The sequence below is a fragment of the Coregonus clupeaformis genome, chromosome 2 (assembly GCF_020615455.1).
Source record: "Coregonus clupeaformis isolate EN_2021a chromosome 2, ASM2061545v1, whole genome shotgun sequence".
Classification (NCBI taxonomy): Eukaryota; Metazoa; Chordata; class Actinopteri; order Salmoniformes; family Salmonidae; genus Coregonus; species Coregonus clupeaformis.
In genome coordinates this window covers 21,179,971-21,195,867 of record NC_059193.1, presented here as the reverse complement: position 1 = coordinate 21,195,867, position 15,897 = coordinate 21,179,971, and the positions used below count along the sequence as shown (strand labels likewise).

At 44.1% G+C, this 15,897-nt stretch overlaps 1 protein-coding gene across 1 annotated transcript in view; it reads left to right on the top strand.

The window, feature by feature from the left end:
- Positions 1 to 15,650, top strand: part of LOC123493078 (receptor expression-enhancing protein 2-like) — a 33,059-nt gene extending 17,409 nt beyond the window's left edge. The window contains exons 7-8 of the mRNA XM_045226907.1: positions 9,466 to 9,641; positions 11,088 to 15,650. Coding sequence (XP_045082842.1) covers positions 9,466 to 9,641; positions 11,088 to 11,171 — 260 coding nt within the window. The 3' untranslated portion in view covers positions 11,172 to 15,650. The remainder of the gene's footprint in view (positions 1 to 9,465; positions 9,642 to 11,087) is intronic.
- The last annotated feature ends 247 nt before the right edge of the window (positions 15,651 to 15,897 follow it).

The following is a 15,897-nucleotide window of genomic DNA, read 5'->3' as shown; positions in this document are numbered from 1 at the left end:
CGATTCACTGTGCGTGCAGATGCACTCACACCTGCCTGCTGCCATTCCTGAGCAAGCTCTGCACTGGTGGTGCCTCGATCCTGCAGCTGAATCAACTTTAGGAGACGGTCCTGGCGCTTGCTGGACTTTCTTGGGCGCCCTGAAGCCTTCTTCACAACAATTGAACCTCTCTCCTTGAAGTTCTTGATGATCCGATAAATGGTTGATTTAGGTGCAATCTTACTAGCAGCAATATCCTTGCCTGTGAAGCCCTTTTTGTGCAAAGCAATGATGACGGCACGTGTTTCCTTGCAGGGAACCATGGTTAACAGAGGAAGAACAATGATTTCAAGCACCACCCTCCTTTTAAAGCTTCCAGTCTGTTATTCTAACTCAATCAGCACGACAGAGTGATCTCCAGCCCTGTCCTCGTCAACCCTCTCCCCCGTGTTAACGAGAGAATCACTGACATGATGGCAGCTGGTCCTTATGTGGCAGGGCTGAAATGCAGTGGAAATGTTTTTTGGGGATTAAGTTCATTTTCATGGCAAAGACGGACTTTGCAATTAATTGCAATTCATCTGATCACTCTTCATGACATTCTGGAGTATATGCAAATTGCCATCATCAAAACTGAGGCAGCAGACTTTGTGAAAATAGGTATTTGTGTCATTCTCAAAACTTTTTGACCACGACTGTATAGGGAGCTGGTGAGTCTATAACGTTATATATCTATCGGCGAGTCTGTTGTGCGGCGCACAAGGTGATGAAGTTTTACACTTGTATGCAATTCACTACTAAATGTTTGCCATTAGATATCTTATAATGGCTTTCTGCCAGAATACAATAGAGCCTACGCCTAGCAAACATTCTGGAGTATATGCAAATTTGCTATCTCAAAAACTGAGGCAGCAGACTTTGTGAAAATTAATATTTGTGTCATTCTCAAAACTTTTGACCACGACTGTATTTGGCTAAGGTGTATGTAAACTTCTGACTTCACCTGTTCTGAAAAACCCCAGAGTCTGCAACACCACTAAGTAAGGGGCACCACCAGGCAAGCGGCACCATGAAGACCAAGGAGCTCTCCAAACAGGTCAGGGACAAAGTTGTAGAGAAGTACAGATCAGGGTTGGGTTATAAAAAAATATCCGGAACTTTGAACATCCCATGGAGCACCATTTTAAATCCATTATTTAAAAATGTAAAGAATATGGCACCACAACAAACCTGCCAAGAGAAGGCCGCCCACCAAAACTCACGGACCAGGCAAGGAGGGCATTAATCAGAGAGGCACCAAAGAGAACCCTGAAGGAGCTGCAAAGCGCCACAGCGGAGATTAGAGTATCTGTCCATAGGACCACTTTAAGCTGTAAACTCCACAGAAGTGGGCTTTACGGAAGAGTGGCCAGAAAAAAGCCATTGCTTAAAGAAAAGAATAAGCAAACACGTTTGGTGTTCGCCAAAAGGCATGTGTGAGACTCCCCAAACATATGGAAGAAGGTACTCTGGTCAGATGAGACTAAAATTGAGCTTTCTGGCCATCAAGGAAAATGTCTGGCGCAAACTCAACAACTCTCATCACACCGAGAACACCATCCCCACAGGGACTAGGAAACTGGTCAGAATTGAAGGAATGATGGATGGCATTAAATACAGGGAAATCCTTGAGGGAAACCTGTTTCAGTCTTCCAGAGATTTGAGACTGGGACTGAGGTTCACCTTCCAGCTGGACAATGACCCTAAGCATACTGCTAAAGCAACACTCAAGTGGTTTAAGGGAAAACATTTAAATGTCTTGGAATGGCCTAGTCAAAGCCCAGACCTCAATCCAATTGAGAATCTGTGGTATGACTTAGATTGCTGTACACCAGCGGAACCCATCAAACTTGAAGGAGCTGGAGCAGTTTTGCCTTGAAGAATGGGCAAAAATCCCAGTGGCTAGATGTGCCAAGCTTATAGAGACATATACCCCAAGAGACTTGCAGCTGTAATTGCTGCAAAAGGTGGCTCTACAAAGTATTGACTTTGGGGGGTGAATAGTTATGCACGCTCAAGTTTTCAGTTTTTTAGTCTTATTTCTTGTTTGTTTCACAATAAAACATATTTTGCATCTTGAAAGTGGTAGGCATGTTGTGTTTTTTTTTCCTGGGGGTAGATCAGCTTAATATTGCAGATTGTAACATCCATCAATGTAATTGTCTGAATCACTTCCAATCCCCCATGTTTTTTATATATATACACTGCTCAAAAAAATAAAGGGAACACTTAAACAACACAATGTAACTCCAAGTCAATCACACTTCTGTGAAATCAAACTGTCCACTTAGGAAGCAACACTGATTGACAATACATTTCACATGCTGTTGTGCAAATGGAATAGACAACAGGTGGAAATTATAGGCAATTAGCAAGACACCCCCAATAAAGGACTGGTTTTGCAGGTGGTGACCATAGACCACTTCTCAGTTCCTATGCTTCCTGGCTGATGTTTTGGTCACTTTTGAATGCTGGCGGTGCTTTCACTCTAGTGGTAGCATGAGACGGAGTCTACAACCCACACAAGTGGCTCAGGTAGTGCAGCTCATCCAGGATGGCACATCAATGCAAGCTGTGGCAAGAAGGTTTGCTGTGTCTGTCAGCGTAGTGTCCAGAGCATGGAGGCGCTACCAGGAAACAGGCCAGTACATCAGGAGACGTGGAGGAGGCCGTAGGAGGGCAACAACCCAGCAGCAGGACTGCTACCTCCGCCTTTGTGCAAGGAGGAGCAGGAGGAGAACTGCCAGAGCCCTGCAAAATGACCTCCAGCAGGCCACAAATGTGCCTGCTGGCCTCCTCCACGTCTGGCCACACACACTACTGAGCCTCATTTTGACTTGTTTTAAGGACATTCCATCAAAGTTGGATCAGCCTGTAGTGTGTTTTCCACTTTAATTTTGAGGGTGACTCCAAATCCAGACCTCCATGGGTTGATACATTTGATTTCCATTGATAATTTTTGTGTGATTTTGTTGTCAACACATTCAACTATGTAAAGAAAAAAGTATTTAATAAGATTATTTAATTCATTCAGATCTAGGATGTGTTATTTTAGTGTTCCCTTTATTTTTTTGAGCAGTGTGTATATACATACACACCTACATACATACCCACATACATACATACAGTGGGGAGAACAAGTAATTGATACACTGCCGATTTTGCAGGTTTTCCTACTTACAAAGCATGTAGAGGTCTGTAATTTTAAAACAAAAATCCAGAAAATCACATTGTATGATTTTTAAGTAATTCATTTGCATTTTATTGCATGACATAATTATTTGATCACCTACCAACCAGTAAGAATTCCGGCTCTCACAGACCTGTTAGTTTTTCTTTAAGAAGCCGTCCTGTCCACACACTCAATCAAACAGACTCCAACCTCTCCACAATGGCCAAGACCAGAGAGCTGTGTAAGGACATTTACATTACATTTTAGTCATTTAGCAGACGCTCTTATCCAGAGCGACTTACATTATTATTATTATTATTATTATTATTATTATTATATATATTTTTTCCCCCCATACTGGCCCCCCGTGGGAAACGAACCCACAACCCTGGCGTTGCAAACGCCATGCTCTACCAACTGAGCTACATCCCTGCCGGCCATTCCCTCCCCTACCCTGGACGACGCTGGGCCAATTGTGCGCCGCCCCATGGGTCTCCCGGTCGCGGCCGGCTACGTCAGAGCCTGGATTCGAACCAGGATCTCTAGTGGCACAGCTAGCACTGCGATGCAGTGCCTTAGACCACTGCGCCACTCGGGAGTACAGGACATCAGGGATAAAATTATAGACCTGCACAAGGCTGGGATGGGCTACAGGACAATAGGCAACAGGCAATAAGCTTGGTGAGAAGGCAACACCCTCGGTCTGGGGCTCCATGCAAGATCTCACCTCGTGGGGCATCAATGATCATGAGGAAGGTGAGGGATCAGCCCAGAACTACACGGCAGGACCTGGTCAATGACCTGAAGAGAGCTGGGACCACAGTCTCAAAGAAAACCATTAGTAACACACTACGCCGTCATGGATTAAAATCCTGCAGCACACGCAAGGTCCCCCTGCTCAAGCCAGCGCATGTCCAGGCCCGTCTGAAGTTTGCCAATGACCATCTGGATGATCCAGAGGAGGAATGGGAGAAGGTCATGTGGTCTGATGAGACAAAAATAGAGCTTTTTGGTCTAAACTCCACTCGCCGTGTTTGGAGGAAGAAGAAGGATGAGTACAACCCCAAGAACACCATCCCAACTGTGAAGCATGGAGGTGGAAACATCATTAATTGGGGATGCTTTTCTGCAAAGGGGACTGGACGACTGCACCGTATTGAGGGGATGGGTGGGGCCATGTATCGCGAGATCTTGGCCAACAACCTCTCTCAGTAAGAGCATTGAAGATGGGTCGTGGCTGGGTCTTCCAGCATGACAACGACCCGAAACACACAGCCAGCGCAACTAAGGAGTGGCTCCGTAAGAAGCATCTCAAGGTCCTGGAGTGGCCTAGCCAGTCTCCAGACCTGAACCCAATAGAAAATCTTTGGAGGGAGCAGAAAGTCTGTATTGCCCAGCGACAGCCCCGAAACCTGAAGGATCTGGAGAAGGTCTGTATGGAGGAGTGGGCCAAAATCCCTGCTGCAGTGTGTGCAAACCTGGTCAAGACCTACAGGAAACGTATGATCTCTGTAATTGCAAACAAAGATTTCTGTACCAAATATTAAGTTCTGCTTTTCTGATGTATCAAATACTTATGTCATGCAATAAAATGAAAAATAAATTACTTTAAAATCATACAATGTGATTTTCTGGATTTTTGTTTTAGATTCCGTCTCTCACAGTTGAAGTGTACCTATGATAAAAAATTACAGACCTCTACATGCTTTGTAAGTAGGAAAACCTGCAAAATCGGCAGTGTATCAAATACTTGTTCTCCCCACTGTACTTATTATGGACACAGTATGTTTTACATTAGTGATCCTGTTGTTATTAGTTGTTGTTATTAGTCCCATCCTTCAGCTCCATTCATTCCATTTCTATTTGCCATATATTTCTCAACTGTAATGTGATGTTTCACAAAAGTTCTGAACCTTTCTATTCTCATTGTTTCTACAGATTGTAAATTGATTTTTTTTTTTGCTTAAAAGTATTATTATATTATTGATCGATTGACTATGACTCTTCAGATCACCCAGTAGTGCTATCTGCAGGGTTAGCTCCCGGTAAAATTGCAATTCTTCAGCCATTCCTGGACCTGTGTCCAAAAACAAATGATCTAATGATTGTCTCTTCGCAGCAAAATCTGCAGAGCTGGGAAGATTGTATCCCCATTATAAATAACATTCTATTGGTTGCAAGAATTTTGTATAATAATTAAAATTGAAAAATTATGCATTTTGAATCCGGCGTCGTTTTGCAAATTAGTTCATAAACCATGTGCCATGGAATCGGTACGTCAAAAATCTCTTCCCAACTATTTTGCAATCTATATGGAATGGCTGTCAATCCTTTGGTCCTTAAATGAAACTGGTATACTTATTTATTTATCACAATTTTCTTTAACCAATTATGGTCTTTAATGCAGGGCTGACAGACAAGTTCCTTACTTTTTCCCCCTTCCACTTTCCTCTTCCATTATTGCGGTAATTCTGGAATTATTTGGTTGTAGATTTGGGTAGAGCAGACATTTCCATATGTTTTTGTTAACTGCATGTGCGACAACTCCACCAGTCCTACCTATGATATCATTTACGAAGATTATACCTTTTCAAAACATTTTTCAAAATACAATGTTTTTTTAATCAATTAGTATATTTGAGTTTAACCACAATATTTGTCTCATTATTTGTTCTGTAGTTTCTGGAGGATTAAATTGAAATTGCAACCAACTTTCTATGGCTTGTTTTAGAAATAGTGATTCATTTGAAATTGCAACCAACTTTCTATGGCTTGTTTTAGAAATGGTGATATTTGCGAGGTGATTTCCTTTACAAATAACTGAAAGTGAGAGGTTGTAATCTGAATAAAGGGAAAAAGGCCATTCTTGAACATGGGGTGAGACAGTTCGGATTTAAGTGTAACTTTTGTATGACTGAAGCTTTTAGTGATATGTCTAATGCTTTAATATTTAATAATTCCTGTCCTCCAAATTCATATTCATTATATAAATAGGCCCGTTTAATTTTGTCTGGCTTGCCGTTCTAAATAAAATTGAATATTTTTTCTCTCATAATTTCAAAAACTGTTTGCTAGGCGTAGGCTCTTTTGTATTCTGGCAGAAAGCCATTATAAGATATCTAATGGCAAACATTTAGTAGTGAATTGCATACAAGTGTAAAACTTCATCACCTTGTGCGCCGCACAACAGACTCGCCGATAGATATATAACGTTATAGACTCACCAGCTCCCTATACAGTCGTGGTCAAAAAGTTTTGAGAATGACACAAATACTTATTTTCACAAAGTCTGCTGCCTCAGTTTTGATGATGGCAATTTGCATATACTCCAGAATGTCATGAAGAGTGATCAGATGAATTGCAATTCATTGCAAAGTCCGTCTTTGCCATGAAAATAAACTTAATCCCCCAAAAACATTTCCACTGCATTTCAGCCCTGCCACATAAGGACTAGCTGCCATCATGTCAGTGATTCTCTCGTTAACACAGGTGAGAGTGTTGACGAGGACAAGGCTGGAGATCACTCTGTCATGCTGATTGAGTTAGAATAACAGACTGGAAGCTTTAAAAGGAGGGTGGTGCTTGAAATCATTGTTCTTCCTCTGTTAACCATGGTTACCTGCAAGGAAACACGTGCCGTCATCATTGCTTTGCACAAAAAGGGCTTCACAGGCAAGGATATTGCTGCTAGTAAGATTGCACCTAAATCAACCATTTATCGGATCATCAAGAACCTCAAGGAAAGAGGTTCAATTGTTGTGAAGAAGGCGTCAGGGTGCCCAAGAAAGTCCAGCAAGTGCCAGCACCGTCTCCTAAAGTTGATTCAGCTGCGGGATCGGGGCACCACCAGTGCAGAGCTTGCTCAGGAATGGCAGCAGGCAGGTGTGAGTGCATTTGCACGCACAGTGAGTCGAATACTTTTGGAGGATGGCCTGGTGTCAAGAAGGGCAGCAAAGAAGCCACTTCTCTCCAGGAAAAACATCAGGGACAGACTGATATTCTGCAAAAGGGACAGGGATTGGACTGCTGAGGACTGGGGTAAAGTCATTTTCTCTGATGAATCCCCTTTCTGATTGTTTGGGGCATCCGGAAAACACCTTGTCCGGAGAACACAAGGTGAGCGCTACCATCAGTCCTGTGTCATGCCAACAGTAAAGCATTCTGAGACCATTCATGTGTGGGGTTGCTTCTCAGCCAAGGGAGTGGGCTCACTCACAATTTTGCCTAAGAACACAGCCATGAATAAAGAATGGTACCAACACATCCTCAGAGAGCAACTTCTTCCAACCATCCAAGAACAGTTTGGTGACGACCAATGCCTTTTCCAGCATGATGGAGCACCTTGCCATAAGGCAAAAGTGATAACTAAGTGGCTCGGGGAATAAAACATCGACATTTTGGGTCCATGGCCAGGAAACTCCCCAGACCTTAATCCCATTGAGAACTTAATCCCATTGGTCGATCCTCAAGAGGCGGGAGGACAAACAAAAACCCACAAATTCTGACAAACTCCAAGCATTGATTATGCAAGAATGGGCTGCCATCAGTCAGGATGTTGCCCAGAAGTTAATTGACAGCATGCCAGGGCGGATTGCAGAGGTCTTGAAAAGAAGGGTCAACACTGCAAATATTGACTCTTTGCATAAACTTAATGTAATTGTCAATAAAAGCCTTTGACAATTATGGAATGCTTGTAATTATACTTCAGTATAACATAGTAACATCTGACAAAAATATCTCATAACACTGAAGCAGCGAACTTTGTGAAGACCAATACTTGTGTCATTCTCAAAACTTTTGACCACGACTGTAGACTCACCAGCTCCCGCTTTCTCCTTTTGTGCTCTTTACAAACATACACGTGACTGGCTCAACTGTTTTCGGGAACTACTGTAAGCTTCATAATGTAAAATAATGTGAAAGGAAGAACGCGATCTGCTTTATCTCCTAATGTATTGCACAAGTTGACTGCAGGTATTAACTTAAAAAGTAGCTACAAATATGCAAATGTTTTGAAAAACTTCAAATAAATAGTTTTGACAGTATTAAATAACCATCCTGTGGCTTTTTCCAAATACCCCAGTATACGGTATTTACATTATCCCGCCCAAGCCTAGTACACCTCACCCTGCTCAACAGAGTGTGTAAAATGCGTGTGTACAGAGAACTGCTCTCCCCTGTCAGATCAGTGGTCAGAAAGGAAGAAGACAAGAAATGACAGCCATTTTAGTCATAGCATTACAGTACGCTGACTTGTCTGTCTAATAGCTCTTATTGGTACAGGGTGGGGGGAGGGAGGGGTCATGTGATTTAAAGCACTGCAGGATGCCAGGGAGGAAACTCTCCAGAGGGGGAGAAGAGGGAGGGGGGGAGGAAGAGAGGGAGAGAGCGGGAGAGAAAGCATGTGATGTCAGTGGGGAGGAGGAGGGAGGTCTTTCTGTCTGACTGAACAGCTCAGTCTTTCTGTCTGTGTCTCTGTGGGGTTGGCAGTCTGTGAATACAGGGGGAAAAACTGAGGGAGGAAAGTAGAGAAAGGATGGAGAAAGGGAATACATTGAGTTAAGGGGCACTGTGGGATGAAAGCCAGGAAAGGGGAAAAGTGGTGTAGCAGAGAGACAGACTGATAGGCAGTCTGTAAAAGAGGCTGAACAGGAGATAAAACAAGGAAGACAGTCATGGTTAAAGAGCAGGCTCCTATTAGTAGATATAGGACTGGTGCCTGTTCCTTCAGTCTTGTTCACCAACCATGGGAGAATCTCAATTGCATTTCCTTTATTCCTCACGTCCTCTCTCCTCACCTTCTCAAAACCATTGGATGAGAAGGTCAGACTTCCCTCCCTTTTGAGCTTCTCATCCAATAGGTTCTGAGAAAGAGGGTAAGGAGAGGGGATGCAAGGAATCAAGGAAATGCAATTGAGATTCTCCCTATATGTCTGATAGGAGAACCTAGAAACCTGGTACACTGGTGGGAATGTGATTTCACTGATTATGACAGCCCACAATCCCTCTTATAATGACAGCCCACAATTCCTCTTATAATGACAGCCCACAATCCCTCTCATTATGACAGCCCACAATCCCTCTCATTATGACAGCCCACAATCCCTCTCATAATGACAGCCAACAATCCCTCTCATAATTGCAGCCCACAATCCCTCTCATTATGACAGCCCACAATCCCTCTCATTATGACAGCCCACAATCCCTCTCATTATGACAGCCCACAATCCCTCTCATTATGACAGCTCACAATCCCCCTCTGTCCAATCCCACAGCTCGTTCCTCATCTGCGACTCCTCATCTCGACGAATCATCGCAGCACAGCTCGGACCAATCAGACACCAGGAGCATCACCACAGAGCATTCTGATGAGGACATCGTGGAGAAGGTCCCCGTGAAACGCACGGCCAGCGTCAAGGCAACCAAGAAACCCTCCGCCGCCAAGACAGAGGTAGGGGCACACATACATACATAGTCTTGTATAACTAACCTTGTGGGGACACATAATTCAGTCACATTCAAAATCCTATTTTCCCTAACCCTAACCCTAGCCCCTAACCCTTACCATAACCGCAAAACCTAACCTTAACCCTAACCCCAAAAAAACCTAAACCTAGCTTCTTAACCTAATTCTAACACTAATTCTAACCTTAAGCCTAAACCCCCTAGAAATAGCATTTTACCTTGTGGGGACTAACAAAATGTCCACAGTTGGTCAAATGTTTGTTTGTTCGTTATTTTTGTGGGCACTTCTGGTCCTCACAAGTATAGTTAAACACACACACAAAGGAGTTGGACCAGGGTTTAGGCATTCTGACAGGAGAGTGACTGCTTCTTCTGCGCTAAGGAGGTGAGTCAGAAGATACATATTTTTAAGTGCACAGTGTGTGTGCCAGCATTGTGTGAATGTCTATAATATTTACATCAAAAAGAGGAAAATCTCACACACCACTCTGTCTAGAAGTAACAACACTAACCCTCTGTAAAAGAGGAAGCTAATGCATTCTCATCCCCCTCTAACTACTAATGGTTCTAAATATGCAGGGTGGGTGGGTGGGTGGGTGCGTGCAAGTCAGACACCCACAGTTTGACTGTATAATCCTCCTCCAATAGAAATACTCGAATATATTAGCTCATATGAATATCCGCTCCACACTCTCCAGTACAGACAACCTCATCTACTCCAGTACAGACAACCTCATCTACACCAGTACAGACAACCTCATCTACACCAGTACAGACAACCTCATCTACTCCAGTACAGACAACCTCATCTACTCCAGTACAGACAACCTCATCTACTCCAGTACAGACAACCTCATCTACACCAGTACAGACAACCTCATCTACTCCAGTACAGACAACCTCATCTACTCCAGTACAGACAACCTCATCTACACCAGTACAGACAACCTCATCTACACCAGTACAGACAACCTCAGCTACTCCAGTACAGACAACCTCATCTACACCAGTACAGACAGGCCTGTGGTATTTAAAGCAGTCTCCATCAGATGTGCTCCCATGGAAGAGATGCTATGATAGAAGCATGTTGATGTACTCATTATGTAACAGCCTACACAGGGTTATATACAGCTCAATAATACGGGACTGCCGTCTGTATCATCAGTAATGAGTTATGTACACTGTACTGGAAGATTTCTGTGTATGCGCCATGGATTAATTTGGGAATGCAGTGTGTAGGTTGTGAAACAACTCTTGTTTGACTGAGAGAAGTCTACCCACGTAGGACACAATAAGCCCCTGTCCTAGTTATTTCCTGAACATCTCTCTCTCTCTCTCCTTTTTTTATTTTCTACTTCTCATTTCCTCTGGTGTTTTGTCAACTTTCCTTTTCCCCATCTCTCTTCCCCCTCTCCTCTCTTCCTCATGTCAGACTACGACTAAGACGGTGAAAAAGACACCAAAGAAGAAGACAACCACCACAGCTACAGCCAGCAACAACGCTGAGTCACCATGATACCTGTATCTACTGACCCCATCTACACCGTACTGCACTCCACTACAGCCACGCAGCAGGCCCTCTCAGTCTGTCCCCATCTACACCTTACTGCACACCACTTCAGTCTGTCCCCATCTACACTGTACTGCACACCACTTCAGTCTGTCCCCATCTACACTGTACTGCACACCACTACAGCCACGCAGCAGACCCTCTGTCTGTCTCTCCAGTCCACACACAAACGGATCTCTGGAGTGTCACTCTCGCCAGTTAAGCGCAACTCGCAGGTTTAGTTCTGCTGTAGATGGCCAGCAGGTTTAGTTCTACTGTAGATGGCCAGCAGGTTTAGTTCTACTGTAGATGGCCAGCAGGTTTAGTTCTACTGTAGATGGCCAGCAGGTTTAGTTCTGCTGTAGATGGCCAGCAGGTTTAGTTCCACTGTAGATGGCCAGCAGGTTTAGGTCTACTGTAGATGGCCAGCAGGTTTAGTTCCACTGTAGATGGCCAGCAGGTTTAGTTCCACTGTAGATGGCCAGCAGGTTTAGTTCTACTGTAGATGGCCAGCAGGTTTAGTTCCACTGTAGATGGCCAGTAGGTTATGGCCAGCAGGTTTAGTTCTACTGTAGATCTCAACAACACTGTTGTTTTATTTAGCCTGCTGCTTACATTCTAGGTTTTATAGTCATTACCCGCAGTGGGTGTGTGGCAGTGATAGCCTGTTATCTGGACTGAAAAAGAGTACGGTTGGGGCCCTCCCAGGCCATCCAAGGCCCCACACTGGATTGACTTGACATAATCCTCTTGGCCCCCTTGGGAGCATAGGGCATCCACCACGGCTCTCCACTTCCCTCACTATGCTAGGGCATCCACCACGGCTCTCCACTTCCCTCACTATGCTAGGGCATCCACCATGGCTCTCCACCTCCCTCACTATGCTAGGGCATCCACCACGGCTCTCCACTTCCCTCACTATGCTAGGGCATCCACCACGGCTCTCCACCTCCCTCACTATGCTAGGGCATCCACCACGGCTCTCCACCTCCCTCACTATGCTAGGGCATCCGCCACGGATCTCCACTTCCCTCACTATGCTAGGGCATCCACCACGGCTCTCCACCTCCCTCACTATGCTAGGGCATCCACCACGGCTCTCCACTTCCCTCACTATGCTAGGGCATCCACCACGGATCTCCACTTCCCTCACTATGCTAGGGCATCCACCACGGATCTCCACTTCCCTCACTATGCTAGGGCATCCACCACGGCTCTCCACCTCCCTCACTATGCTAGGGCATCCACCACGGCTCTCCACTTCCCTCACTATGCTAGGGCATCCGCCACGCTCCACCTCCCTCACTATGCTAGGGCATCCGCCACGGCTCTCCACTTCCCTCACTATGCTAGGGCATCCACCACGGCTCTCCACCTCCCTCACTATGCTAGGGCATCCACCACGGCTCTCCACCTCCCTCACTATGCTAGGGCATCCACCACGGCTCTCCACCTCCCTCACTATGCTAGGGCATCCACCACGGCTCTCCACCTCCCTCACTATGCTAGGGCTTTTTCTCTTACCAGGAGATCTCCACTGGATTATTGGAGATGCATTGTTTCTCTATAAGCTTACATTCCAGTCAGAGTATGGTAACTCTCTATTGGAGGGTAGCTGGGGGCCGCCATGTATGGAAAGATAGACTAGTGGACCAGGCATGTGTGAAGGAGAGGGAGGCCAGGCAAGAGAGGAGAGAGAGATGGGTGCAATAGGATCAGTGTTGTTGGCCTGGCCTAACTAGCCTCTACTCAACATGTCCCTACTACAGTCTCACCATTGGCTGTAGCAGTAGTCCACAGGGCAGGTCTCTGTCCCTTTTGGGTAGTCTGTCTGACTACATGGACGGGGTCGTGTCATCTCTGAAAGGCAGAGGACATTCTGGGAGCACTGATCTCTAACTGTGTTAAGCCGATGCCATGGTTTATCATATCATTCACTCTACTGGAATGGAGCAGTAGAAGCCTCTGAGACTGATAAACACTTCGTCACGCGCCCACAGAGAGATGAAGAAATCTGTTTGTTCTCTCTCTTTCTCTCCTCTCCCTCTGGACAGCTCCACCCTCACTCAATTCAGCTCAGAACAGAACGGGCCAGCAGAAAGACACACAGCTTCAGGCATCATTACCTTTTCTGTCTGACTGTGTGTGTGTGTGCGATGTGCATGTGTGCTTCGGACGTGTGTATATTTTTGGAACATGACCAAGCTTCTGTTTTCCTCTCCTCTGTTGACCCAACTGCATAGAGACAGAATGACATTAGAGTTCTATGACCACTTATAATAACATAACCATCCACAAGCTCTTACACTGCAGCTCATAGCATAGCTAAACAGTACTGTCCTGTGGCTGACAACCAAAAGTTAATTTAACTTTGTTAGACTTGTTCTTAGGGTTATTTTTGTTTACTCTAAGTTGGCTGACATATAGGATGTACGAGTTGCTTAGTGGTCACCAAGCTAATGTTAATGCTCTGTTGACAGCAGGCTACATTATGGAACACCACCATGGATCCCTGTCTTGTTTCAATGTGTTTATGTTATCAGAGCTGGCTGTGTCAGGCTGTTGTAGCACCCTATTAGGAAGACCTTCAGGTGAGCCTGGCTTAGCTACGTCTGGGTCTTACCTGGGTGAGATCACCCCAGTCTGACTAGGCAAATATCTGAGGGATCTACTACTATTGTATAATATATGACTGTCACACTAGGTATTGTATAATATATGACTGTCACTTTAAAGTATTTTGTTGAGTGTTTTCACTTATATTCCCGAATGGGTTAGCTCTCCATGACTGACGTCTACTTCTGGGACCGTATCCACAAAGCATCTCAGGGTAGTAGTGCTGACCGGTCCATATGATCTTATCAATTATGATCTGAAAGACCAAACTGATCCGAGATCAGCCCTCTACTCTGAGACGCTTTATGGGTCTCGATCATATCATTGTTTCTCTGAACCATAAGGAGAGCAGCTATGCTAGCATATCCTCTTAATGTGTCATCTCTGACTGTAGCCTCCTCAAACATGGTGGAAACTGTCTTACCCTGTTAGATAGGATACTGTGGATAAGTTATTACATCTTAGTTGGATAAGTAATGCCATCTCCCAATAGGGTCTAAAGCTGTTAAAACGATGTGCTCTGCTAGTGTTTTACTTCAGAAAGACATAGACATTCATCCGTCCATAGCATACTGGTTGGGCAGTACCCCTAACCTTCAGACACTTCTTGTCAATCTCCCCTAGGTACTGCTGGTACTCTGGTAGGTTGCAAAGGATTGCATGGATTTAGCTCAAAACAATGTGATAAGAACTCCACCTAGCTTCCTTGTAGGCTACATTGAGTTTCCACCATGTGCTTCTCTCAAATCTAGTGTGTCTCGGGTTGGAACCGAAGGGGTTGATTCTGGATTGGACGTGTGTTAGGGGTTGTTTTATGTGAGACATGCCCTTGCCTGCCTGGGGCAGGGCCACCGTCTGCAGTGTGACACTGATTTGAACCAGTAGATGGAGACATATCCCACACAAGCATTTTAGAGCTACTGAAGTGATTGCGGAGGTACTTACATGTACACAGTGTATGTAAATAGCAATTCTCTAACTGTATAAATGAGTCTGCTTGCCTTATATCACTCTGTTCTTGAATACAGGTTTGTATTTTTTCCCGCTTTTTAAAACTTGATTTGTAGTTGTTCTCTCTTTTCTTTGGGTTTTAATCTGAATTCTTATTGGACAAATCATATTGGATTTCTTTAAGAGGAGGCACCTCAGCCCCTCTGTAAGGCCTTATGCTGTGAAGAGTGCTACTTGTGTTTTTAATCTCTTCTGAATTTCTCACTCTCTTCTATCTCTCTTTCTCAAGAAGAGGCATTTTAATTGGTCAGTGATAATCCAATAACAGTTGATTTCCTTGTCCCAGTCCTGTAGGACATTGCTCAGTAGAGAAGGGGATTTCCTCAGCCAGGTATTCTGACATTATGTGTTGGGTAACTACCAAACAGAAGTCATGTAGTCCCAACCTGTCTTTTACACTGGTCTGTTCTTCCCTTACTATCAGGCTGGTTACCTTATCCATGGCAACAAGGCAATTCCCTTGTTTCCTTTTCTCTATTCTGTTTTGCTACAGTTTGCACTGAAGAAAAGATGGAACACACTGTAAACACATTCTTGCTGTCCTGACAACGCTACTTGACATTATTTTAACCAGTGTTCATTTCATTTTTTAAAATATTTATTGTTGATTTATTTGTGTGTGTTTGGAAACAGTATTATTGTGCACAGGAACTCTCGTTGTGAGAGAATATTCTGCATTAATATATTTTGTGCCAGCTGTCAATACTCCACTGTTATAAAGGATAAGACGTTTCTGTGCTGAGATAATGGTATTTAACATGGACTGAATGACAGTCATGTACCAATAACAATGCTACAAATAAAGAAAATAAATCTTCATCTATCATGTGTTTTCAATTATGTATTACCTTATTGCCAATAACTAGTAACTAATAATTCTTAAGTGAAATTATATTCTAGGCCCAATGCAGCTGTTTTAATTTCAATAGCTTTTCAAATAATTTCTTGGTAACAATGAAGTAGATGCCGAAGTGTAATAGTTTTCCATTAAAATGGTCAAAAGGAAACAAATAGCTTTTTAGCAAACTATTTCTAGAACTTTGCTTTTGACATTTACTGAAGCTTG